Source organism: Phyllostomus hastatus, unplaced genomic scaffold (assembly GCF_019186645.2).
Source record: "Phyllostomus hastatus isolate PE091 unplaced genomic scaffold, TTU_PhHast_1.1 phas_contig_551, whole genome shotgun sequence".
NCBI lineage: Eukaryota > Metazoa > Chordata > Mammalia > Chiroptera > Phyllostomidae > Phyllostomus > Phyllostomus hastatus.
In genome coordinates, this window is record NW_025333909.1 from 11687562 (window position 1) to 11714440 (window position 26879).

General features: G+C 39.1%; 1 protein-coding gene across 1 annotated transcript in view; it reads left to right on the top strand.

Annotated features, from left to right (window-relative positions):
* The window catches only part of PCDH11X (protocadherin 11 X-linked), a 388563-nt gene that overhangs the window by 263376 nt on the left and 98308 nt on the right, over window positions 1-26879 (top strand). Inside the window, exon 8 of the mRNA XM_045847395.1 lies at window positions 11646-11835. Within this exon, the coding sequence (XP_045703351.1) occupies window positions 11646-11835 (190 nt within the window). The remainder of the gene's footprint in view (window positions 1-11645; window positions 11836-26879) is intronic.

Consider the following 26879-nt stretch of genomic DNA (forward strand, 5'->3'; position numbering starts at 1 on the left):
TAAGACAAACACAGCCAGCAAGTTAACTAAAATACGTGTAACCTGATGGGTGCATGAATAAGAAAACTCCGTCACTGCATTCTGAGCTGTGTGCATGGTAGCTAGACAAGCAACGGGCAAGCAAATGTGTTACCTCATCACACCACATGAACGGATTTATCCATTATAAATAAAACACTGTAGATATTTTCTCAGAGAGAGAATCATTTAAGCTTCTGTTAATTTTTTAAGATGTGTTTATTTTATTTTTTTTAGAGAGGGAAGGGAGAAAGAGGAGGAGAGAAACTTCGATGTGCGAGACAAACATTGGCCCCGACCAGGGACCGAACCCGCAACCCAGGCATGTGCCCTGACTGCGGATCTAACTAGCAACCTCTCGGTTTGTGGCGTGATGCCCAACCAAGTGAGTCACACCAGCCAGGGCAAAGCACCTGTTAATTTTATAAATTTTTGTTAAAACACAATACTGCTTCATTTAAAAAAAAGTCATGCCCTGGTTGGTGTGACTCAGTGGATTAAGTGCCTGCCTGTGAACCAAAGGGTCACCAGTTCGATTCCCAGCCTGGGCACATGCCTGGGTTGCAGGCCATGTCCCCAGTAGTGGGTGTGTGAGAGGCAACCACATATGGATGTTTCTCTCCCTCTTTTCCCCGACCTCTAAAAATAAATAAATATTTTTAAAAAGCCCTTTGCATGCTCCTTAGTTTCTTGTACCCAGCACATACTTAATATACCATTCTAAGTGAATTGTCTGTAAGATCGAACAAACCTTCTTGTGTAAAGCATTCTTTTAAAATCCCTCAACCACATTGTATTGCTAATATTCTTATTTTCTCACTCCTGAGGTAGTAGTCCATGCAAATTTGAATGACAAAGTTCTGAAGTCTAAGTTTTAGAAAGCTTAAAATTATATCTCATTTTAAAACTATATTGATTGTAATTGTTTCCTATTTTTGAAGTAATGGTACAGTATTTTTTCATTTTGTGAAAGTGAAATATAGCTTTATCGCTTGCTTTGTTTTGAAGATTGAAATGTGTGGTTTTATTTATTTTTTTTACTTTATGTATTTATGTCTTTAATCTTGATTGTATTGTTTCCATTACCCTTTAGTCCCCTTATATACCACCCCCCAGCAATCACCACACTGCTGTCCGTGTCCATGAGCCCTTTTTCCTTTTTGCTCAACCCCGCTACCCCCTTAACTTCTGCCTCACTAGCTGGCACCTGATCTCCATCCAGTCCGCCTCTGTTCTCCTTGTTAATTCAGTTTGTTCATTAGATTCCACGTATGACTGCAATTGTATCATACCCGTCCTTCTCTGACTGGCTTATTTCACTTAGCGTAATGCTCTTCAGCTCCTTGGGGATCATAAATCAAATGTTAAGGGTGACCGCCCCTCCCCCTCTCTTGCTGACTCGTGAGTATAAAGGTGTATATATATATATATATATATATATATATCTTTGAGTGTATGTACCTTGAGAGTATATATACTATACTATAAAGGAAACAGCCAGCTGGGATTGGGTCACCGTGCAAATAAAGACTCTCTGTATGAGGTGATCATAATTATATTTGGGGACACTGGTGAGATCTGACTTATTTTCAGAATGATATCACGTATCGGTTTCATTGACAAATCACAGTGATTCAGTGCAGCTTCTAGAAAGTGGCAACTCAGTGTACCCCTCTGTGTGAAGCTCATATGCAATCAGCGAGTGCTAGTGAATGAAGAAGGAATCACTGACTATCAGTCTCAGGGTCCCTTTTCAGAGCGCTGTCGCAAAACCATGCTGATACACACTGTGGAGAAAAGAAACGATTCTTGCAAGGGGCACTCCGCTACTTTTTTATAAAAAGCAATTCTTGTCGATTTCCTTTGATAGTGGACAATAATCCAACCCTCACTTGTAAGCTGTTTTGAAAAACATGTTTCATAATGAAATAAACTACTACAATACATACAAAGAGGGATTTCCCCAATAGGCTCCCCACATTCAATGTACGTTAAATATTTAATGTGCACTAAATACTGCTCGGTTTTTAGTTAGTCATTTTAATAAAAACTAATTGAGTAAAAACAATTAAAGATGTGAGAAAAAGGACTTGGGTTTCATTACTTCTTACTTGTAACAGAGATTAAATAACTCTAATTTACTGTTATTTTTAAAAACTCGAATCTTAAATGATTTCCTTTTGTTGTCTCCTTTGAATTCGTTTGGATTTTTTTTCTTGGGCAGCTTCTTGTCATGAATTGCTCCAACTAATGGATTCTCTCCATTGTTTTATAAAATAGAAAAACATACTGCCCTTTAAAACACTGTACCAAGCGGTTAAGATGTTAACCTTCTCCATTCGAATTATCATTTACTTTCCCATTGCTTCATTAAGGGGCACTGTTTATGGTAGAACTCAAATCAACTAAAGTAAAACACTTGATAAAATGTTACTTTTAAATATTAAAAACAGTTATTCTTCCAATTTTAAAACCTGGGTCCTGAAACTCACATAAATATTTCCTAATACATTGTTTTGCCTTTACACTTAATTCCCAGTATATTTCCAATTCATCCTTTATTGTAATTATTGCAGCTCTATTTTTTGGAATGCCATATATATGCATCCATTAGTAGTGTATTGGAATGAACTTACCATAATCGTCAACTTTGACAGGGATTTCATTGTCATTTAAGTGGAGAGTGATTTGACCAGAGAAGTCCAGGACCTATTTCTTATGGCTGTTGTCCCAGGAAATGACTTGTAAATGCGGTTGAGTCTCGGGAGAGTTCTATTCCATTTACGTTAGAGTTGAAAAATAACTTCAATTTATATTTAAATTTCCCGTACATATTTTCACATTCAACCCATTCCTATTTCTCTGTGTACATAATTCATTATTGTCCCCATTCCCTCTCTTTACACATGAGAATTTTGAAAAATTCTCTCAAACCAGACTGATTTCCCGTGTTCAGCAATATCAGACGATTCTGAGAGCGGCGGAATTGAGAACAACCAGATGGTATTATTAAGAATAGCATATGACACTATTTTGGGCTCATGCACTGTGGTTAAAGAGAAAATGAGAATGAGGTTGATTATATGGCCATCTCATAATTTATTACACCATCATATTTGTAGGAACTTTTAAAAACATGTGTATTTCAGCCCTGGCTGGCGTAGCTCAGTGGATTGAGCGCGGGCTGTGAACCAGGTATCGCAGGTTCGATTCCCAGTCAGGGCACATGCATGGGTTGCCACGGCCCCCGATGTTTCTCTCTCTCTCTCTTTCTCCCTCCCTTCCCTCTCTAAAAAATAAATAAATAAAATCTTTAAAAACAATAAAAAAATAAAAACATGTATATTTCAGATAAAATTGAATAACTACTTAATAATGGAGGTTATTGACAATTGATAATCTGAAAAAAATATGTGGACCTAAAATATTTCTTAGTTTCTATCATTCTGATAGCCTAGGGATGTCATGGGTATTTAAGGCAGTTTGAAATCAAAATATGGTCATCTTTTTAAAGAAGGCATATTTACATGGCATTGAGCAAAGATTTTCAGGTAATGGATTTTCACTACTTTCTGTTATGTTGCAGTAGAACCTAGACTATCTTTATAAGACACATGAACTTTTCGTCTAGTATAATCTGCTCAGAGTATTTGCCTTATTGGTACTTGGGTGCTTTCTTAGGATGCATGAGTAACTGCATGCATACAAAAAAGTGAATTTACTATTAAGTTTCAATAAATACTACACATATTCATGCATACTATTTGAGTAAGTAACTTCAGTGATAAAAATCTAACCCTTCTGGTATTACTAATATAACTTTGGCTTATCTACTGTGTTTTCATTTTCAAAGATTAATAATGTGTTTTGATTCTTTAGATTTCTTTCTACTTTAGACTTTAAATCATAAGATTGTATATGTTGAAAATTTTCCCCCTTTTGTGGAAGAAGTTGCCACTTGCATTTATTTACAAGAAATAAATTGTACATGCTATTAGCTGTATTAAGGTAATATACATGCAATTAATCCATACAAGAAAGTACTGTTAAAATGGTGTTAGTGGTATTGGAGCATTAGTGGTATCATGCTTTCCATTTCTTATTAATATAACAAGGACACATTGGGAATATATGTAGTTTTCGGTTCTCGTCACCACGTTATGAAACCATAGCACTAGATTTCACATATGTGTGAGATCCTGTGGTATTTGTCTTTCACTGCCTGGCTTATTTCACTTAGCGTAATGCTCTCCAGTTCCATCCATGCTGTCCCGAAGGTTAAGAGTTCCTTCTTTCTGCTGCATAGTGTTCCATTGTGTAAATGGACCACAGTTTTTTGATTCATTCATTTACTGATGGGCGCTTAGGCTGTTTCCTGCACTTGGTTTTTGGAAATAACAGCTGTGAACATAAGGGGAAGTAGATATAATTATATGAACATCTGATTCTTCGACCTTGTATTGAACATATTAGGTTTTCTGATTCATATCATGCATTTTTAATGGGGGAGAGATGACTTCTAAGTATTCAACAACTATTTTCATCCATGTACTTAATGAATATTCAGTTATGGTGTAATTTTTTTAAGTTTTGATAATTCCATCGAAGTGCCAGGCATTTTCACACTTATTTTTGTTCAATTAGCTGAAAGTAAATGTTCAATTAATGCTGTAATTTTATCTTATTTTATTTTTTAAAGATTTTATTTATTTATTTTTAGAGGGGGAAGGGAGGGTGAAAGAAAGAGAGAAACATCAATGTGCGGTTGCTGGGGGCCGTGGCCTGCAACCCAGGCATTTGCCCTGACTGGGAATTGAACCTGTGATGCTTTGGTTCACAGCCCGCATTCAATCCACTGACCTACACCAGCCAGGGCCTTAATGCTATAATTTTAAATGATTTATCAGTAATAAGTGCTAACTATGTGTGGCACTCAAAATTCGGTAAACATAAGAATTACACAGGGTGCAGGTGGACATGCTGAATTCCAGGCCTTGACACCTGGGATTCTTACTGAGTGCACCTGTCACCGCCACCACTGCTGCCATCAGCTCTAGAGCAAGTCCTGAGGAACACTGGTTTACATGATGCAAACTTCATGCTAGTGGGCGGAGGAAAATAAGTTTCCTTTTACCCTTGTAGGTTCTTGCTCCCCAATAAAAGGTCACAATAGCGCTACAGACACTAATTGTTTGCAATTCGTTTCCCTTCCACTCTCAACTTTACTCTTCCCTACCTCCCGTCATGGACCATTGCTGTGGCTCTCTCTTTACTAGTGGGGATCATGCTAGAACTCTGAGTCTTAAAATAGGTAAGGGTTCAAAGAAAACATTGGTGTTTTAATCTCATATGAATTTTCAGAAAGGAACACATTTCACACCAGCGTCGGGTGGTTTTGATGTACCGATGCAGAGGACAGCGAGTAACCTCGGGGTGTGTGCTGGGAAGGGGCCAAAGGCACAGGGCCTAACGGTCGGTACAACACACCAAAGAAATTTCTAGCATGCCCATTGATGTGCACACTCTTCAATTTTATTAAGAACATATTCTAGTCATTATTATTTTTATTTATTTTTTAAATATTTCATTTATTTATTTTTAGAGAGAGAGGAAGGGAGGGAGAAAGAGAGGGAAAGAAACATCAAGGAGTGGTTGCCTCTCATGTGGCCCCTACTGGGAACCTGGCCCACAACCCAGGCATGTGCCCTGAGTGGGAATCAAACTGGCGACCCTTTGCTTCACAGCCTGCATTCAATCCACTGAGCTACACCAACCAGGGCTAGTCATTATTATTTTTAAACTGGTATTCGATCACCATGACATACTTTTTTTCTATTTTATTGCTCTATTTATTTGTTTTTTTATTTTTTTCATTAAATTCATTGAGGTAACATTGGTTGCAAAAATTATACAGGTTTCAGGTGTACATTCCTGTGACACATCATTATATACGTTACAGGGATACATTTCTGTGATACGTGGTCTGTACAGTGCGTTGTACACCCACTACCCACAGTCTGATCTCCCTCTGTCACCATATAGGTGACTCCATTCACCGCCTTTGTTTTCCCCACCCCACCTTCCCTCTGGAAACCACCATACTATTGTCTGTGATCACGTATTTTATTTTCGGTTGTGGTTTCTGTTAACATTAAACAAGGGAGTGTTTGGTTGCAATGTTTGTGTAATTAATGACAGCGCTGAGCTTTCTCTCCCTCCCCGTACGTTGCGTGATGATTCCAACCTATATAATTGAAGTCAGAAACCATCTGTTGCTTGAATGACATTTGGTTTGTTTAAAATGCATCCATTAAACAGACATGTTGCGTATCTATGGCAATGAAAAAATATTTTGCAAATATAAAGAAGTGACATTTGAGAGAAAGTGCCATTCAAAACAGAACTTATTCAAATGAGTTCACAATTGGAAAATGTTAACTACTGACTAATGTTATAAAAAAATGAGTTTTGTGTTATAAGCGATCTAGAAATGCATCATCTCTCAAGCTCAAATTATCAGCAGCAATAAACTATTAAATACTGAAGATCTGACTTTGGTAGTTACGTAAATAAATTACATGGGCAAAAAGGAAAAGGGCTAGTATGATGGGAAAGGTCTGAAAACCATGCCCAAGTCAGATGGCAACATACCACGGAATCGGACCATTAGTACATCGGGTTTCATCATCCTCAGATGCCGAACAGCGTGTCGTACAGAAGAATCACACTTATTCTGTACAGCACAGAAGGCAGATCTAGGGAAAGTTGGTAGAAATTTCTCCTTCTGTCGATTTTTCCATTTCTAGCAACTGCCAATGCTCCTAACACACTTTAGGCTGAAGAAATAGGTAACTGAATTTGTCAAAGCAGAGTGAAGTTCATATGATTCTGAGCATGAACTTAGTGGTAAATATTTTAGCAATTTGCTTGCTTTGAATTTCTCCCTCACTTGCTGGTCTCACTGCTGTTTGAATAGTTCAAGGCCGCCACAGATGTGCTTCCGGATAACGAAGGTCCTACAAGAATTCATACATTTTAATGTAAGTCCCCAAGCCTCGATGCAGTTAGCACCAAAAACAATGTAGAGATTTCTTCTCTTTCTATCTTGAAATTGATACTTGGGTTTCCTCTTTCAGACCATTACAATGCTCTGCCTTTAGTTTAATATCCAGTTTTAGTATTACTAAATGCCATTTTGGGGTGCATGCCAGTTTCAGAGCATGTTGATGTCCAGTTTTATCCTATTTTTTTCATACTCACCCAAGGACATATTGTTTTCATTGCTTTTAGAGAGAGAGGAAGGGAGGATGAAAGGGAGAGAGAAACATCCATGCAAGAGAAGAATCAATTGGTTAACTCCCGTCCAGACCAGGGACCAAACCCACAACCTAGGCATGTGCCCCGACTGGGAATGGAACCTGCGATCCTTTGGTTATGGGACAATGCTCCAACCAACTGAGCCACACCAGCTAGGGCTTCTCCTATTTTAATCGTTAGTTATGCAACTCTGCTTTCTGAAACATTTGTGATAACTATTTCATTTAAAAGCTCACAAAACTCTGGCAATTGCCAATTTTGCAATTTATAAGCAACAACATTCCAGAAAGAAGAAGCTTTATCCTCCCTGTCTACAAATAGATTACTTCCATTTTGATTGATCTGAAATGAATCATGACTCAAGAAAAGATGCCCTTGTATAATGCTGCATGGTCTTCTATCAACAAGTAAATGTTCCTGACTCATTTGCTTAAAATTAATTAAATGAAATAATTTTAAATATCACCAAGTGTCAAAAGTAAAATAGAGCTAAGGGAGGATCTGACTCTGGGATAATTGGAAAATTTTCTGCACATGCTAGTAATATGTTATTTTTAAAAAATATGGTATTTTGCCCTGGCTGGTGTGGCTCAGTGGATTGAGCATGGGCTGTGAAGCAGGCATCGCAGGTTCAATTCCCGGTTGGGGCACATGCCTGGGTTGCAGGCCATGGCCCCCAGCAACCGCACACTGATGTCTCTCTCCCTCCCTCTCTCTCTCTCTCTCTCTCTCTCTCTCTCTCTCTCTCTCTCCGTCTCTCTCCCCCTTCCCTCTCTAAAAATAAATAAATAAAATCTAAAAAAATATGGTATTTTTAAAAAGCCTTAACAGGTAAAAACTTCAGGAGCAAAAGGGAAAATGAGAAATGACACCATTCAAATTTTATGAAATAGTGAAAAAAATTAGGCGAACGGATCTATCTTGCAAGATGACTTGAATTGGAAAAGTAGGAAGTTGAGCAAATCATAGGGTCAAACAGTAAGGACCTAATCCATAATGTATCATCCACGAGACTTCACACTGGAGCTACATGCAAGATATATATGTGCTAGCCATAAAATGCACGTGAAAATTGCAAATTGAGTTTCTAAGATTTTTCCCATTTTACTTTATGATATATTGAATAATTCTACATTTTTTTAATAAGAGACAATACCCATGGGGAAAATGGGTTGTTATTATAACATATGGGAATGCAGAAGCTTAAAATATGCTTACTAATTTGATATAAAGAATGTTTTATATGACTCAGAAACAACCCAGCACTCAAATGGTAATCCTTAAAAAGTAATTACCCGACCTATGGTTACCGTTTCTATCCTGAGTTCCTGGTGTTAGCAGACTCTTAAGCCGGGCAGGGTCAGGGTGTATTCGAACCGGTGCTGCGGGAGTGCAAGGTTGGAGGATGGGTTTGAAACCGGGAACAGGTGATTCTAATGAGCCCTCTGGAACGCACCGGTAATGAGCATCGCTGTCCGGCCTGTCAGCCTGCAGCCTCTCAGCTGCCAGCCTAACCTTTCTCAGGTGCCACTTGCATCATGTTATGCAAATTCAACGACATTCAGCTGATGTTTAACATGGAATTATGCCTTCTTGAGGTATAATGGACACAAGAATGTGGCGACTCTGATAGTTAGCTTGTAAATGAGCCATCTAGGTGACAGCACTATTATTTTTATGCATTCGTACTTTCTGGAATTTCTATTGATTAGAGCTAAAAACACAGAGTGCAGATTAAGGGGAGAGACCTCCTGTGAATTTGTCTCCTACTGGCAGAAACATAGCTAGCCATTCAGCGGGACATTTATTCATGAGTGATCCGGGATTTATTTCCATCCCATAAAGTCGCTATTACAGGCAGTAGATTGTTTAATTTGTATGCCCGAGCTTCCTCGGAGAGCTGCAGACAGACACATTATGACACAGTGATTAGCATGACAGCTCGGTAATCATCTTCAACACCTGAAAAAATGAAATGATTTATCCCTCTCTTGGAGGACATCATTTAGCCCTTTCTTTGAGAGACTTAAGGAATGATTTCCATGAAATGGTTACTATTTGTAAATATATTGGAGAAGAAAAATACCTGTGGATTTTGAATGTCTTCACGTGACACATCTGAGCAGAGAGAGAGGATTTATCCATTAACAAGTGAATGGCAAATGAGTTAAACCAGGTTTCCGAAGTCTACTGCAAAGGATTCATAAATTGTTCAGTTCGTATAATTATTTTATATTCACATCTATCTGGAAGCATCAACTAATTGCAAAATGCGAGTTTATATCAGAATTATTGGAGTTAACCATGGGAAAAATAGTTAACTGTTCTTTTCTTAGTCAAGGTTAATTTTTCAGAAGCCTTTTAAAACAATTCCTAAAAACTGAAATTCTAATAATTTGACTGATGGAGACTTTCATAGATCTATATGTCCATGGACAGCTTAGTTATTCACAGATGTGCAAATACAGAGCCTCTTGTGAATTCACTGATTAAAGAAATATAGTGTCTGTGTTTTAAATAATGATACTGAATACATTCTGTGGATTATAGAAATAGGCAAGAGTTTGAAACTGTGAATGAGAACAATACCAAATCTCTAATGTCATTGAATTTTATACAATTTTAAAATGATAGATTAATGTGCAAACTGCATACTTTGATCCCCACTTGAAGCATTCTGATATTGTTGAAGACGGTTTATCAATATGACTGCTTCTGAAACCTCGAAGGTGCATGCGTGATAACGTCAAATGTGAGAACTGCATTTCAGGAACCTGGTACTGGTGCTGGTACTGTGTTGATTGGCTTTTAGGAAGGGACAAAAGCACTTTTGTTCAGTCACAGGAGTCCTTACAAACCCTCTTATTCTCTCTTATTTACCCCTCGAGGGGATCCAATCTAAGAGGGTCACGACCGGGGAGGAAGAGTGTGTGGCCAGGCTACTTTTGGATGATGTCTGGGGCGTGCCTTTGCACAGCTTTTAGTGAACTCTCTTCCCAGTATCCGTGTCCTAGGGTGGGATACACGTTTCCTTTTCACTTCAATTGCCTTGTTCTTTTGTGCATTAGATAAGAAAGCAAAATCAGAAGTTCACTCCCCTTACCATTGGACACAACTTCACCTTCCCTTCGCTGGCAATTTGTACTGTGTTAGACTTCAGCAGCACATTGTAAATTCTAGATGAGTTTCTTTTCTCAGCAGCAGTTGTTTCCTTATTCATATATTCTTCTATCTAGGTCTAATGCCTTAAACAATGTATATGGCAAAAATACGTTAACACACACACACACTAAATTTATAATACGCATAGCATGTAACATGCCTATGGCACATTATTAATACATATGTGCTTGAAACACACTACTTGTGTCTTTCAGAAAAGATCTCTCAACAGGTATGGATTTTCATGCAAGCAATTATAAATTAGTCTCATTATAAACCGTATTCTTTTACTTGCAGTGATTTGTAATCTGCATTGCATACCATAGTTAATTATAGATAAATGTCTACAATATAGTGTTTTGGACATTTTAAAATGCTTTTTCCAGATCTTGTATCACACACTGCTAGGAATGAAGTATTTTCATTGATCTGTTGTTGCGTAGCAAACTACCTCTAATCTTTGCCCATAAAGACTACCGCCCACACTGGATGTCTTGAACCTCTTGCTTTGGACACGAAATGTTTCATCTTTCTATTTCACAAGGATATATTTTGTGCATTCTGCTGCAATTACCATTTAAGATGAGACGCATCGTTTGCTATTATAATTATCATCAACTGCTATCTATGCCGTGTAACTATTTTTACGTTTTAGAGGGTAGAAAGGATTTAAATACATTTCAATTCAAGATGCTGCCCGTAAGATTCTTTGAAAAGATGATTTGGACTTTACATTTTCTAAGCCTGCATGATTGTATGAATGTCTTATTGTTTACTCTTTCAGCCCACCCAAATCTTACAGGTATGGCGATGCACGTTTGTTATATGGATTCACACTTATTATTCCAAAACACGAATTCTTGTCAAATAGTAGTAGCTCACTAAATCCATGAGGAAATGATGGTCGGAATTGCCAATGTGCTTGAACGTCTACAGCCTTAGGAGTCGACTTTCTTCTGCACCTGGACGTGCCTTGTTTCAAAATATGAGCTGCAGCAGGTTCGCAGAAGCCTGAAATTGTTCCCAAATCAAGATAATGTTGATGGGACTTCACTAGATAGTGGAAATAATGTCTTTGGGAAATTGGCTGCATTAAGCAATTATTCGGATCGTAGCTGAAACGCTGTCATTATCTGGCTTCCTTGCAGTCCCAGCGGCGCGTCACGTTTCACCTGCCCGAAGGCTCTCAGGAGAGCGGCAGCGAGGGCGGCCCGGGAGAGCTGGAGGCCGCAGGCGGGGCGCACGCCCTGCCCCTGCACTACCGGCGGGGGGAGGACTTCTACCGCGCAGCGCCCAGCAGCCGCACCGAGGGCGACGGCAACTCCGATCCCGAATGCAGTAAGTGACTCCTGTCTTGTGCTGCAGTGTACATGCACTTAACTTTGCAAGGCACACAGCCGTCGTCTTGGTAACAGTGGCCTTTTCATGGTGTTAACAGGACTTACGCACTTTTAAAAGGTAAACACACAAAATTAGCTGGAAGGCCATTATGCATCCATTTCCCGTACTTGAAATGTGCGATCATGTCTACGTTGCGTAACATTTATTATGAAATGTCACAGGTCGTTTTGGCATAGCTAGTACTTCCTACTTGTATCTGCATCTACATGTATGTATTTGTGCGTAACCAGCCTTTTTATTTTATTCATTCATTTGGGGACATGAAGATTCTTTTTATACTTTGGGGAAGTTATTTTTCAGATTTACTTTTCTTCTAATAGATAAGAGCCACAGAAAATGTATTTTGAAGGAAATAAGAGATCCTGAGTCTAATGCTGGGGAGTTGATCTAAGGCTTTCACGGCTCGTCAACACACAAGAAAAACATACACAGAGACAACCGAGTCCTGTGGGGAAGTAGGAACGGAATGGCCACTCTCTCTGGTGGGGAGAGCGCCCCGTTCCCCCGCCCGAGCAGGCTTTTTATTGGGTTCGTTTGCATAAGAATTCAGGTAAAACTCATTACTCATTGCTAGGAAGTAAGGATCAAACAATAGGTAACAAGGAACTCTGAGGGTGTATTTTGAGTCAGGGACAAAGAGCTGTAAAACTTTAAGGAACAAACTTACTTCTTCCTTGGACTCTTCTCATTCAACTGAGAGCATTCTAAACAAAGCAGGTTTCACAGGAATTTACATGTTCTTTCTTAGGCCTGATCACCCAGGGAATCCGCCCTTTCCAGCACAGAGCTGCACCACCCCCCATCATTGTTTCAGGCTTAGGTGGAGCAAGGGAAGTAAGGCAGCCAAGAGATTAGGAGATTTTCTCCCAGACAATGAGGACTCAGGCTTTGTCAAAGCCGAGGAGCGAGGGTCCATCATCCCCTTTTGCTGTAGCCCCCAAAGTCCTTCCTTGGGGGCCTCCCACATGATCGTGCCTGTCTTGGGTCATTCCCCCCTTGGGGAATCTTACCCGTCATTGGCTAACCGACCAAGCACTGGGGGCCAGGCAGGGTGAAGTGAAAGGAGCAGAAGCAGCATTCCTGCCAGGGAGATAAGCTTTGTCTCCTTGCTGGCTTACAGTCCAAGGTCATTCCCTCAGCCTTAGCCTTGGTGGGGGTTACAGCTTCTGATACCAGGCAGGGCAGTTCCCAACAGCATGTTACCATTTACAAAGATATTCAGATTTGATCTCCAGGCACAAGGCGTAAAAGGCCGTATTTGACAAAATTCAAAGATGTTGAATTCTTTAAAAAAGGTCATGAAGCTGATACTAAATAGAGCATTCATTAAATGTATGATCTTGAACATGGACCGAACATCCTCGCTGCCTCTTAATTTTAGGAAATACAAAATTTGCTAAGGTTATACAGAGCTCAAAAGAGTCTTGGTTTTAATTTTTAAATATATTTTATGGATTATGCTATTGCAGTTGTCCCATGTTTTTCTCCCTTTTATTCCCTGCACTCTTTCATAATTGAAATTAGTTTTGTATCTAGTTTTGAGAACAAAATGGCTTCTGCATGATTGTGGTTTCAGCCTCTATGTTTGAAACCCCCCAAAATAAGGGAAGTCAACTGTTTGAACATCAATATGTAATCTACGAGTAAACATACAGAACCAATGACAGCATAACATCAACATTTTCTCTCTATAAAAGCAGACGTTGGATATTAAAGGTGTTTCAATATAAATATTTTAGAGACTTCTCAGTCACCAAATTCAGAAAGGCGTAAAGATCTGCTATTCCTGTATACACTTTTATACTTAGAATTATTTATCAATATTCATTCTGTGCCTGAGAAATTCTATAATGTGCAATACTAATTTACCTTTCGTTTACTATGAACAAGACGACGTAATGACTTCTGGTACAAATAAGAAGCTGTAGCTGTATCTGCCACTACAATAAACTCAGAGCCAATCTCTAATAAGAATACGGTCATAAGTAACACATATGCATTAAGCAAGGTGTCCTTGCTCTTATTTACTCCATAAATTATTATGTTAATTGTAGGCCTATCACCACTTAACGGATAATATCAATAATATAGAGACGGGGGCTGGCGGAAAAGGTGCAGGGATTAAACAATACAAATAGGTAGTCACAGAATAGCCACGGGGCTGTAAAGTACGGTGTAGGAAATGGGGCGGCCAAAGAACTTACATGTATGACCCATGGACATGAGCCATGGTGGGGGGACTGCCTGAGGGAGTGGGGGGTGCTGGGTGGAGGGGGGCGAAGAAGGGGAAATGAGCACAACTGTAATAGCATAAACAATAAAATGTAATTTAAAAATAAAACATGTCTCAGTAACAAATAATAATACAGAGATGAGATGAGCACCATTTCTATAGAGAGAATTGTTGCCCTTTTGTTAGATCATTGCAGACCGACAATTAAAGAGGAAACTCATCATACACATACACCCTGAAATAAACTTTCAAAATGCACAAGACTAAAATATATATAATAATAAGTAGCTACTTTCATAGTATTCAAATGAAGAGTTCTTTATAGGATCTGATTTTATTTATAGTGAAGAGTTGCAGGTGTTAGCAACTATGTATGACCTAATGTACTTACAAGCTATATTTTTTAAACAAACTTTTTTAAAGATTTTAATTATTTATTTTTAGAGAGGGAAGGGAGGGAGGGAGAGAGAGAGAAAGAGAGAGAGAGAAACATCCATGTGTGGTTGCTAGGGGCTGTGGCCTGCAACCCAGGCATGTGCCCTGACTGGGAATTGAACCTGTGATGCTTTGGTTCGCAGCCTGCACTCAATCCACTGAGCTACGCCAGCCAGGGCACAAGCTGTATTTTTGAAGTTTGTTTCTATCAGGAGCCAAACATCTCTCTCCTGTGTTCCTATGGACACTATTATTTTGCTCATTAAATATTTTATTCCTAATTATAGCAGGAAGCAACGGCAAAATCAAGTTAACAAAGTTTTTTATTAACTAGGCTTTACTTGAAAACCAGGATGGCTGTAGGCAATAATTATATATTTTGCTTCTTGTTGTTTTAATATGCTTAGGGAAAAGGTAAAGTGTCCATCTGTGTATACGTGTAGCGATATTAACAGGCCAGTGTTTGAAGCCTTTTTTTTCCTATGAGTAATAGCAACTCACTGGAGTAATATCTCTCACTGGACCTGAAACATCCCTCAAAGCCACATTCCAAAGAATTTGTTGGTTACATGTTCCATTTTGGACAATAAAGGACCTTATTATTACAAGTGCAAGAGGCACAATATTTCACTTGAAAGAAGTTGTATTATCTCAAATGGCATGCTAGTAAGATTGTTACATAGCACGTGTGTTTTGTTTTGATCAGAAAAAGTTGATGCCAAATTTGCCATAGCAAACTAATCTCTGTAGGCTAGTGCAGATGATAAGGTGCCATTGATTGTTCAACGAGAAACTCTGTAGCTCCGGAATAATATGTAGTAAAGGGATCTCGGACATGGAGCAGATGCCAGCAAACTGTGCGCTGTTGGTCCAGAGCGCCACAAAGGAGAGGCTAGGCTGCTAGAGGAATTAATTTCTGCAGGTCCCATTTCACACTCTGAAATGCATTCCGTCTTCAGTCTGCTTGCTTTTCCGCTGGTGACTTGTGCAAAACAGTACATAGTTCTGGAAGTTCCTTGTAACTTCACAGAAACAGATAGAAATACAACTTTTGTGAATAAGATTTTGCCCCAAATTTACAACTGGGATTTATGAATACTACTTTAACATATAGTTTCCCAGGTTGATAAAACTTGGCTGATTAGGTGAAGAAATTAAATTATGCTATTCATTCTTGGAGTCTTTTGCCAAGAATATTAACTTTCATTTTTAAGATAAAGAAACAAGTAAATGCAATCCAATTATTTCTCTTTTACGAGACAAGTTTAATAAAACATCCCGTCTCATTCCATTTCAAAGCTTTTTGAATTTTTTAATTTCACAGTTGCAGTTTTCTCAATGCAGCCTTTGCTACGAGAGCCACTTCAGGCCACTCTGTGAGTTTTTTGTCTTTTGGGGAGGACAGCCCCAGCCCCACCTTAACCCCATCAGATAACAGGCCCCATTTCCAATGGACCCTACTCTTCCACGCTTGCTGCTCTGTTGAGAACACACAGGCAGAGAAGTCTAATCCATCAACAACATTAGCGGTTGCTGCTGGGTTACTGTGGAGGCTCTAACAGGCCAAGTCCACGTTCGGAAGGATCAAAGGCTCTCCTAAAGAGGGTGTGGCTGCAAAGAATTGTATGTTATCAACAGACAGTATCGATTGAGGTATTTGGGGGCCGTGTGAACCTCTTGAGAATGCTCTAAACACACTAAACTACACACGGCTCCTATTCCTATGTACTTGTTTACAAGCAGCTTTAGGTTAAATGTAATTCATGAAGAGTTAAAATGCTTTCCAACTTTCTTTTGTAAAACATTGCTCTGAGCACTCTGGCTGGCATAGCTCAGTGGATTGAGCGCGGGCTGTGAACCAAAGCATCGCAGGTTCGATTCCCAGTCAGGGCACATGCCTGGGTTGCAGGCCACGGCCCCCAGCAACTGCACATGGATGTTTCTCTCTCTCTCTTTCTCCCTCCCTTCCCTCTCTAAAAATAAATAAATAAATAAATATTTTTAAAAAATAAAAATTTACTGGCATATCACAATTGGAATGATCAAAGATAATAAGATCCATATTTCTTTGGAAGAGGAACAGTGAAACAATGTTTCTAAAGAGATTCAAGTTGGCCTTCGGTTTACCAGATGTAAATCAATCATTTTCAGAGAGATCCTCATAACGGAAGGGGGAACCTAGTGTCATCAGTGTTTTCATCTTCTTCAACTGCCGAAGTCACATCATCTGCAGTTTTTAAAACCCTTCACGGGATACGGTCATTTCACACATGAAGTCACTGTATCTGTTACATGGGTGTAGTGTCTAAAATCTGAGCTTCAAGTAAGAATACTTATGGATACAATTTCATCAACTGTTAAAAACTGTTCATGCTTTTCTTTTACACATTTCTGGGATGTAAAAGAAAAAATAGAGTTCCCAGTAGTTAGGACTAACGAAGTTCTACATTTAAAATAGGGAGAAATACATTTGATCGTTAATTTAAAAGTGATACATTTCTCTGCTAGGCTGCATCTCACGTTCACATCTCTTTGACGTTCATTTTGCTTTCACTAGATCAGGTTTGCTCAGCACTCAAATTCCGTACTAATTAATTCACAAAGAGGAAGTAATTAATCTTTGCCTGGCAACACACTTTGATTGATCCTCTACCAGCAATCTAATTACATGTTATAAAAAGTGGAAGACCAATCTGACTAGAGCACTACTCAGAGAAATGCCAAATTTTGCCATGATCTGCTGGAACCATTGGCATAAATAATATTAGGGTAGGCATTAGTTAAACATTGCATTACTGAAATATCTAATTATGAATGTAGACAATTGGAAAAATGAAAAACAAAACTAGGAAGCTTTAAAAGAATCAGCTAATAATGGATCGTTAAAGTCCCGCCCTCATAACTAAGAATGTTAGGGATCAGTTATCTGAAAGGTTCAGATATAAAATAAAACTGTTCAGATATCTTTCCAGGCAGATTGCGACCAACGTGCAAAGTATTCACCTAAAAAAAAATCAATAAAAGTATCATTCACTTTGTTAAAACATAATGATTGTGGAGGTGGAGGGAGTAAAATAACTACATAAGAAATCAGAATCAGCTTAGCAAACCCAAACTCACTTATCTTGAAAGCTAAGTTATTCAGTACTGTCTGTGACTACCAGCTCATTTTTGTCCTTGGTGTGTTATATAAAGAAAAGTGTATATACAGCCCTGGCTGGCGTAGCTCAGTGGATTGAGCGCGGGCTGCAAACCAAAGCATCGGAGGATCGATTCCCAGTCAGGGCACATGCCTGGGTTGCAGGCTACGGCCCCCAGCAACCACACATTGATGTTGCTCTCTCTCCTTCTCCCTCCCTTCCCTCTCTATAAATAAATAAATTTTAAAAAATCAAAAAAGAAAAAAGAGAAAAGCGTATATAAAGAAAAGCGTGTATAAATGAATAGATTATAAAGACTATTTCCACCCAAGAGTTCAGCTGTTGGCCGCTGCTTGGGAAAGAATAAGGCTCACTCGACAGTACTTTGTAAAGCAAACGAGCTGAGGCAGATATAAACAGTGATCTAGTGGCAGATATGATATTTGTGATATGTATTAATTCCACCACTGAAGCTGACATGTTTTTGCAGAGTCAATTTTGCTCGATTCAAGCTCATGAGAGTTTAAAAAATAGAATAAGAAAATGAGAACTACCATCCTGTCCCATCCAACTTTCGGATACAGGAAATGCGATCACAACACGGACAAGTTGAAACAATGACTTATAATTTGCAGTCTCTAGGCTCTGTGAGGGCAATGAAGGATTTACACTGGAGGTAATTCTTTTTTTTTTTTTTTAATTTTTAGAGAGGGAAGGGAAGGAGATAGAGAGAGAGGGAGAGACATCAATGTGCGGTTGCTGGGGGTCATGGCCTGCAACCCAGGCATGTACCCTGACTGGGAATCGAACCTGTGACACTTTGGGGTTCACAGCCTGCGCTCAATCCACTGAGCTACGCCAGCCAGGGGAGATAATTGTTAAAAGTCACAAAGTCATTGATCAAAAGGAAGAGTATATCTCTACAGTTGGAAACTTGAGTGTATGTTTTATATCTGAAATCTCATATGGATTAGATAGAGCTTTATCACTCAAAAGCAGGCCACCGTAAGCAAAGCAGTCTTTTCTCTCGTCTCTTCGGTTTGAAAATGACAAGCACCAGGAGTGTGGCCCCAGCTGGCAACTTAGAGCCAATGCCATGAGGTCTAGAATGCCGGTCACCCTGAGTGACCACCACCTTCAGCGACAGGGAACATAGGTGGCCTTCCCTTCCCAAGAACCCGTCCTTTGCTTCTACATTTTTACTAGGCTGCCTACACCATGTAGTAAAATTCATTTGGCATTCCTATTTCTGTTATTTATGAGCCACGAGGCAGTTTTTTATGGCCTCCTTCTTTCTTTCTTCAGCTTCTTTTGTCTTCCTCCCACCCCTCGCTTGCCTTTGCCTGGAAGGTAAGCCCGCACCTTCGGTGCTTTTATGTAGTTTTCTGAAAGGTAATGTGATCATTCTTGCAAGATGCAAGTTTTGGGTGACTTGGACATTCAGGACCATGCGCCACACTCCAATTTTTTGTTTCAGAAAAAAGTAAGGAGCAATATAGCAATAGATTTTTGTCTCGGTGGCTCTTTTAGATTCTACAGTAATTTGCAAGTCTCATAATTGTTTTCACCAACAGAACACTCAATAGCTAGTGAGTATCAGGGTATTCATTAAAAAATGAATAACTGCCCTGGCTGGTGTGGCTCAGTGGTTGAGTGCTGACCTGCGAACCAAAGGACACTGGTTCAATTCCCATTCAGGGCACATGCCTGGGTTGCAGGCCAGATCCCCAGTAGGGGGCGTGTGAGAGGCAACCACACATGGATGTTTCTCTCCCTCTCTTTCTCCTTCCTTTCCCCTCCCTAGTAAATTAATAAAATCTTTTAAAAAATGAATAACCATGGACAGTCTTACCAGGATTTCTGCAATATGTTAATTTATGTTTTTATTGAATGTTGAACATAGCCCATAAGGAATAGAAGTCACGATGTTTGTTGAACTCAGTCTTTCCCCATTTTAATCAGTAGTCTTACTATTTGTTGTTTAAGTTCCACTACAGTGAAAATAAAGGGCATGATCTTCATCTGGCACTTTAGCTTTTCAAAGTTATATTAGAAAATTTTGTACATTACCTTAAAACATTCTTCTAAATAGTATACAGGAAATTAGCCTTTGAAAGTTTGTTTCCTCATAAACTTCCTCTCCTATAATCTGTATTGCTCTAAAACAATGAGAAAGCCGGTGATTATAAATATTAATTTTATGTCTATTTAAATCATACCTTAAAAACCTTGGATGTTAAGTAATAATTTGATCATAACACATCATTGTGTAACCGCTATTCATAAAATCCCTTTACCATGGGCCATAGCTCATGCCGACCTCAAATGCCTCTTCTGGGGCGATAATTTTGTTCCAAAAACACATGTTCGGGCATTGCCTCTTGTATGGTCCTTGGCTTTGAAAGCTTTAAGGGACCTTAATGCCACCTTGTCTTACTCCCTCGTTATGCAAATGACAAAACTGATATCTAGCCCTTTTAAGGAATAGCTGAACGTTCTAAAGCAAGATTTAACACATATCAGTCAATTATGTTGGTAAGGAGCAATGTGTTAAGAATGCACAAGTATAACGTTTAAATACTTGCCAGCCCTCAAGGGAAATGATGAGTTTGGGAGAGTTTTTGCAGTGCTTTTTTTTAAAGTTTAGTTTTCAGTTACACTTGCCCTACAGTATTGTGTTAGTTTCAGGATGACAGTTAGGAGTGATCACCCACTAAATCATTTCACTTATGTGGAATCTAAAAACCAAAATAAATGACCACCACCAACAACAAAAGAAACAAACTCATAGAACAAATTGGGAATGTTTTTGTAATATATCCATCTTGGTAAAATTTTTTGTGTATGTGATGAGGTCCAGTATTAAAAATAAAAAAGTTTTCATTTAGAATCTTCTATAGTTGTAAAGACATGTCAATGAGCATTATGTCAGCACAGCTAATCTTATAGATTATAAATAGAGAATGAACCAATAAATAAACATGGAGAATTGATTATTTACTTCATTATTGTGTGTGCTACTTACAAAACTGTTGGGATTAAAATAAATCAGGGAAGGTAAATTTTCTCTGAATATCTTGAAAAGAATGGAAAAGGAATATCAAGAAGGTGAAATACAATCAATATGTAATTATATCCATCATCTAAACTGCTAAAAACCCTGAAAACTGAACTCTCCATTCTTAAATTCCTGTCATTCTACCCTACATCAATTTTCTAGCAGAATGATGACGTTACTATTAACAGGGAAGTAATTTAGACTTCCAGTCTATTAAGTTACTATTGTTTGGAGTCAACGTTCTAATGGTCTTTAATTGACAACGATTTCAACTGAAGAGTAGCATTCTTTTCACAGCAAAAAAGTTGTCTGAGGATGTAAAACACAATGACTTTTAATCGTCTTTCAGGATGTTCTACTCCTACTCCTCGGTTAATCAGTGGTGTGTTGCGCAGCTCACTGCTATACTATAGTTTTGGGAGGTTTTGTTTATTTATATATTTATCATTGAATTGATTGGGGTGACATTGGTTAATAAAATTACATAGGTTTCAGGGGTACAATTCCACAACACATCATGTGCACACTGTATTGTGTGCTCACCACCCCAAGTGCAGTCCCCTTCCATCACCATTGGTCCCCCTTTATTCTCCCCCACCTCCCCCACCGCCTTTCCCTCCCATCATCACCCCACTGTTGTCTGTGTCTGTGAGTTTCCTTTTGTTTTCTTTTAGGGTTTTTTTTTTTGCTTAATCCCTTCACCTGGTATGGTTTTCCAGATTTCGGACGACACTGTGTTTCCTTTCGATCCGTGTATGTAATCTGAACCACGCAGTTCTTCCCTCACTGAGAGCTCTATTTAGCCGTATAAATATGTGAAAAACGTGTGTCCTCATCATGCAGAAATACTTCTTGGGTTTGAGTTCAAAGGGGGCCAGTTTTACAGAGACACAGCCCGTACATGTAAAGTCCTCTTCAAGAGTGTAGCAAATTCGTGTCATTATTTAAGACTAAATTAAAAATTAACAAGGACTTCAAGGGTACTTTGCTTAATTCAGACTCTCGTTACAAGGACGCAATACTCATCCGAGCTGTTTTGGAAATATGAACGCACCGAGGGCCTCACCAGTTGTGGGGTTATCGTGTTTTTTATTCAGCTGTGCATTCTTTTCCATAGATAACTTTCTATAACAGCTCGTTTTACTACTTTAGAACTACTGTGAGATTAAAGATTTTTGAAGTTTAATCCCCTCTCCCAGGGTTGAGTCTGAGTTGAATTGGACCAGGAGAACAGGATGTATTGAAAAACATCACACAAAAATGCCTCTTTTTATTCAAGTAGAAAATTGGAGTTTCAGGATTCAACCACAATGAAGTGTAAATATTGAAATGCCAATTAGAAGTGCTGTTGCATTGAACTATTAAGTCTTAACTCTGAAAGAACTGGACATTACCTTTTTACAGAAAAGCTTAGCTTCTAAAGTATCCGGAATCCAAATATCATGGGGAAATATCTTCAGCAGGCTGAAGCCAGTTCAATACCCAGGTAACTCTTTGAACTAGCCCCTTGGGGTTTCAAAGGCTAGGAGCTGTGGCTAAATAAAAAAATAATAATAATAAATAAAAAATAAAAACTGTCTTCTAGAAAGATCCCATAATACCCACTCGTCTGAAGTGAAACTGTGTATACATTATTACACAATGTAGAATAAAAGCTTTCAGGGCTGACAGTAACAACCACTGGGTAGGTGAGATTAATCATATATTTTCTTTTTTTTAAAATATTTTATTTATTTATTTTTAGAGAGGGAAAGGAGGGAGATAGAGAGAGAGAGAGAAACATCAATGTGTGGTTGCTGGGGGTTATGGCCTGCAACCCAGGAATGTACCCTGGCTGGGAAACGAATCCTGGGGCACTTTGGTTCCCAGCCCGCGCTCAATCCACTGAGCTATGCCAGCCAGGGCCTTAATCATATATTTTCAACGGAGTTTTCTGAGCTCTTTCAGCAGTCCTGGTTTTACAAAATGGAAAACATACACATTGTAATGAATTCAAGCTAGGTATAGTCCTTGATTTTTAAAATGCAGTGATTTTCTTTGTTTTCATATTCTCTGATAGACTTTTCTGTGATATTGAAGAATTTTAACCCTGCTAAGATTTACAAAAACTGCACTCAGATGTAGGAGGTGTGGATAGATTTTGTCCTTCTCCATTTTCATTTTTAGTCGCTGGTTGGCATGTCTGCTTCAAGAATTAGTTATGAAGACACGGATGGGAGGGAGCCGACGTTTGAAAAGACATTCAGTTTCTTGTGCCTCAGTTTCTCGTGCCTCAGTTTCTCTCCCCTTCAAAGGGCAGTGATAACAGCTGCCTCATAGCACTGTTGTGTCAAAAGAGTGTGCACATGTATCTGAGTATACACCGTTTTATACTATTTTTGTTGACATACTGCATGTTCTCACACACTGCTTTCCCAAGTTTCACATGCACGCATATCACCTGGAGATCTTGTTTAAAAAGATGGGAGCTCGCCCTGGCTGGCGTAGCTCAGTGGATTGAGCGTGGGCTGCGAACCAAAGCATTGCAGGTTCGATTCCCAGTCAGGGCACATGCCTGGGTTGCAGGCCATGGCCCCCAGCAACCGCACAATGATGTTTCTCTCTCTCTCTTTCTCCCTCCCTTCCCTCTCTAGGAATAAATGAATAAAATCTTTTAAAAAACTATTAGGCAAATCATTTAAAAAAATAAAAAAATAAAAAGATGGGAACTCAGTAGTCTAATGCAGGCACCTGAGATTCTGCATTTCTAACAAGCGCCAAGGCCCTGACTGGTGGCTTAGTTGTCTGGGCATCATCCCGCAAGCTTAATAGTCACCAGTTCGATTCCCAGTCAGGGCACAGGCCTGGGTTGCAGACCAGGTCCCCAGTAGGGGGCGTGCGAGAGGCGACCACACATGGATGTTTCTCTCTCTCTCTGTCTCCCTCCATTTCCCTCTCTGTAAAAATAAATATGTAAAATCTTTAAACAAACAAAAACAAAACAAGTGCCCAGGCAATGCCAATGCTGCCCGTCTGGGAACGCGCCGTGCATAGCAAAGCCCTGACGAATGGAATGGAGATGGCGGGGAGCAGGGCAATGACTGGTCACAATGAATTCAGGCACGAAAATAGCTCGCATGATGTGTGAGAAGGCCTCAGAGGACATCGTGCTGTGTTGTACGATATATCACTGACGCGCAGAAATGCAATCCAGATGTTTCCGAGTGCATGGGGGCGGGGGGTGCCGCACTGCTTTATTTGACTGCTTTTACATGTATCCAGAAGACGCTGCCTGTTGTGTGTGCCTATAGAGTCATAAAAAGAAATGTCCTGTTGTGAAAGTCCTAATGGTTCTGAGAAAGCATATTTGCTTAGCAATTCGGCGTAGATGTATTCTATGATAGACACTTTAATTGGATAACTGCTGATTATGTGTGAGTTTTATTTCTTTCTCTATCTCATTGCTTGCTAATATATCCTAGTTTAGTTCGAAAGAGTGAAGAATTATCGACTGATTATTTGCTCTTGCCTCTTGTTTTATTATCATCACTCATTTTGGGGCAATCTTTTCGCTTAATCTCCCCCTCCCCATATGTTTTAGGGGGCTCTGTGCCTCTAGTTTAATAGATATAAAATGAAGGAAGTCTACGCTCTTAGTACACATGCTGCTTTCCGAACATAGATGCTCAGGGAAATTGCAGACAAATGTGTTTTCATCTCGGTGTTCGTGGCTTTTCCTGTTCTATACTAAGAATTAAAGGTAGGCTTATTCGAATGAACACCTCACGCAGGTTACCAGATATTAATTAATTTTTTATTTCAAATTATTTTAGAATTCTCGAATGAACCATCAGAACTTCTCTCGGACATGAATAATTTAGATTAACAGCAGCAGCAGCAGCAATAATCATATAGTCAAAAGTGAAATGTTCATGTTTCAATTTGCAGATGACATACTTTTCTTTGTACGGGGGTAGACTGATTTGTTAGAAGGGGTAGATTGAGAACATTATTGCTCATTTGTAAATCAGGCTGACCCTCACACTCCGTAGGCACACATGCAAATAAGTATCCTTCCCTAGGGAAAGCATTCAGTGTACTGAAGGTAACCCAAACTAACTTGCTCTCAACAAGAAGTAATAAAAAGATTACTGTACTTGCCATTTTATAACTTCCCACAATTTTCAAAGACAAAAGCCATCTTTAATATTATGTTCTTTTTTAAAAGATTTTATTTATTTTTAGAGAGACGGGGAGAGAGAACGAGACGGAGAGAAACATCAATGTGTGCTTGTCTCTCCAGCGCCCCCTACTGGGGACCTGGCCCACAACCCAGGCATGTGCCCTGACTGGGAATCGAACTGGCAACCCTTTGGTTCTCAGGCCGGCACTCAATCCACTGAGCCACACCAGCCAGGGCCGATATTATGTTCTTATTGTGTAGACATGGCAGCCCCATTTGTTCTTGACTGCATCGCAAGGATGTTGCATTGTCAAATATGAATATATGTTTTAATGCTCTGTACAATGGCAGCATTCTGTGAGACCAAGCATTTATTGGAATATTTTAACATGATTTATTGCAAGAAACTCCACGGAAAAATGCCAGTTTTGTCTCTGACGGCGGCTGAGGGCTTATGCTTATTATAGGTTAATGATAAGCCTTACCTCCCACCTGTGGGTTGATGAATAGGGATGATTATTTCATTCGATTTCATTGGTTGTGAGAAGGGAGGGTGTATGCAGGTAAACACGAAGTTAATTACTTCTTTCTTTTTTTAATAGAATATGAAAAGACTTGCTTCATTCAGTGCTTAGCACAGGTCTGGTGAGAATGTTTTTATTAGACAAGGTAACAGGTTAGAGAAGGAAGAGTAAACATAGTCTCTCTTTGGGAGCAATTAGGTGTTCTATTTATACAGCACAAATACACACACGCATATATATATATATATATATGTTTTTCAATAATGTTATGTATTTTGTGGTACTTCTGGAATGATCCATAGAGTGCCTAAGAGCGTATAGAAATACTATGTTGAAGACTTATATGGCATATGTGATATGTGCCTGAAGGCAAACCACTTCAATCCATTACAACGTAGTTTGTAAAAAATATAGCATGTACAGTGTACTCCAAGAACACATATTTTGTTCAAAGGCCACGAATGTAACGATTGGCTGGAGAAGTCTTACCGTATGGTCTCACCTGTAAGTGGAACCTGATCAACAAAACAAATAAGCAAGCAAAATACAACCAGAGACATGGAAAGTAAGAACAGACTGACAGTGACTAGGAGGAGAGCATAACTGGGGAAAGAAGGGGAAGGGTCAGCAAGGAACACGTATAAAGGACCCACGGACAAAGCCAAAGGGGGGTAGGATTGAGGGTGGGAGGTGGGGGTGGCTGGGGCGGGAGTAGTGGTGAGGGGAAAATGGAGACAACTGTACTTGAACGACAATTAAAAAGCAAAAAAAAGCAAAAAAAAGGCCTTCAAATGCAATGTTTGGTACCCATAATGCACAGCGCACAAACACTCGCACAGAGGGCAGTCCCATTGGCATCACTGTGGTTTAATGGATTATCTGTAATTTATGTATTTAAATGTCTTGGAACTTTGCTGTAAGCGAGGCTGTTCATCATGAGGTTTTCCGTGGGGAAGATGGTGGCAGTCATATGATAGCTAATTTTTTAAATCTGAAAAAAAATTTAGCTTCATATATCATTAATTTTTCATTTGCACTCTAGAATGATAGCTAGACTGTCATTATTTCCTGCTAATTCAATATTAAACAACAAAGTCACTTTTTTCTCTGAGATTATGTTGATGGGTAGTATGGAAATTTTGTTGACGTTAAGTCTCGCTATCCATGAACGTACTGAATGCTCCCACTTATTTGTATATTCCTAAATTTCTTTTTTCAGTATCTTATAAGTTTCTGAGTACAGGTCTTTTACCTCCTTGGTTCAATTTACTCGTAGATATTTTATTATTTTTTGAAGCAACTGTGAATGGGACTATTTTCTTGATTTCCCTTTCTAATAGTTCTTTATTGTCATATCAAGATGCAGCTGATATCTGGATGTGAATTTTATACCCTGCTGCTTTACTGAATTCATTTATCAGTCCTAGTC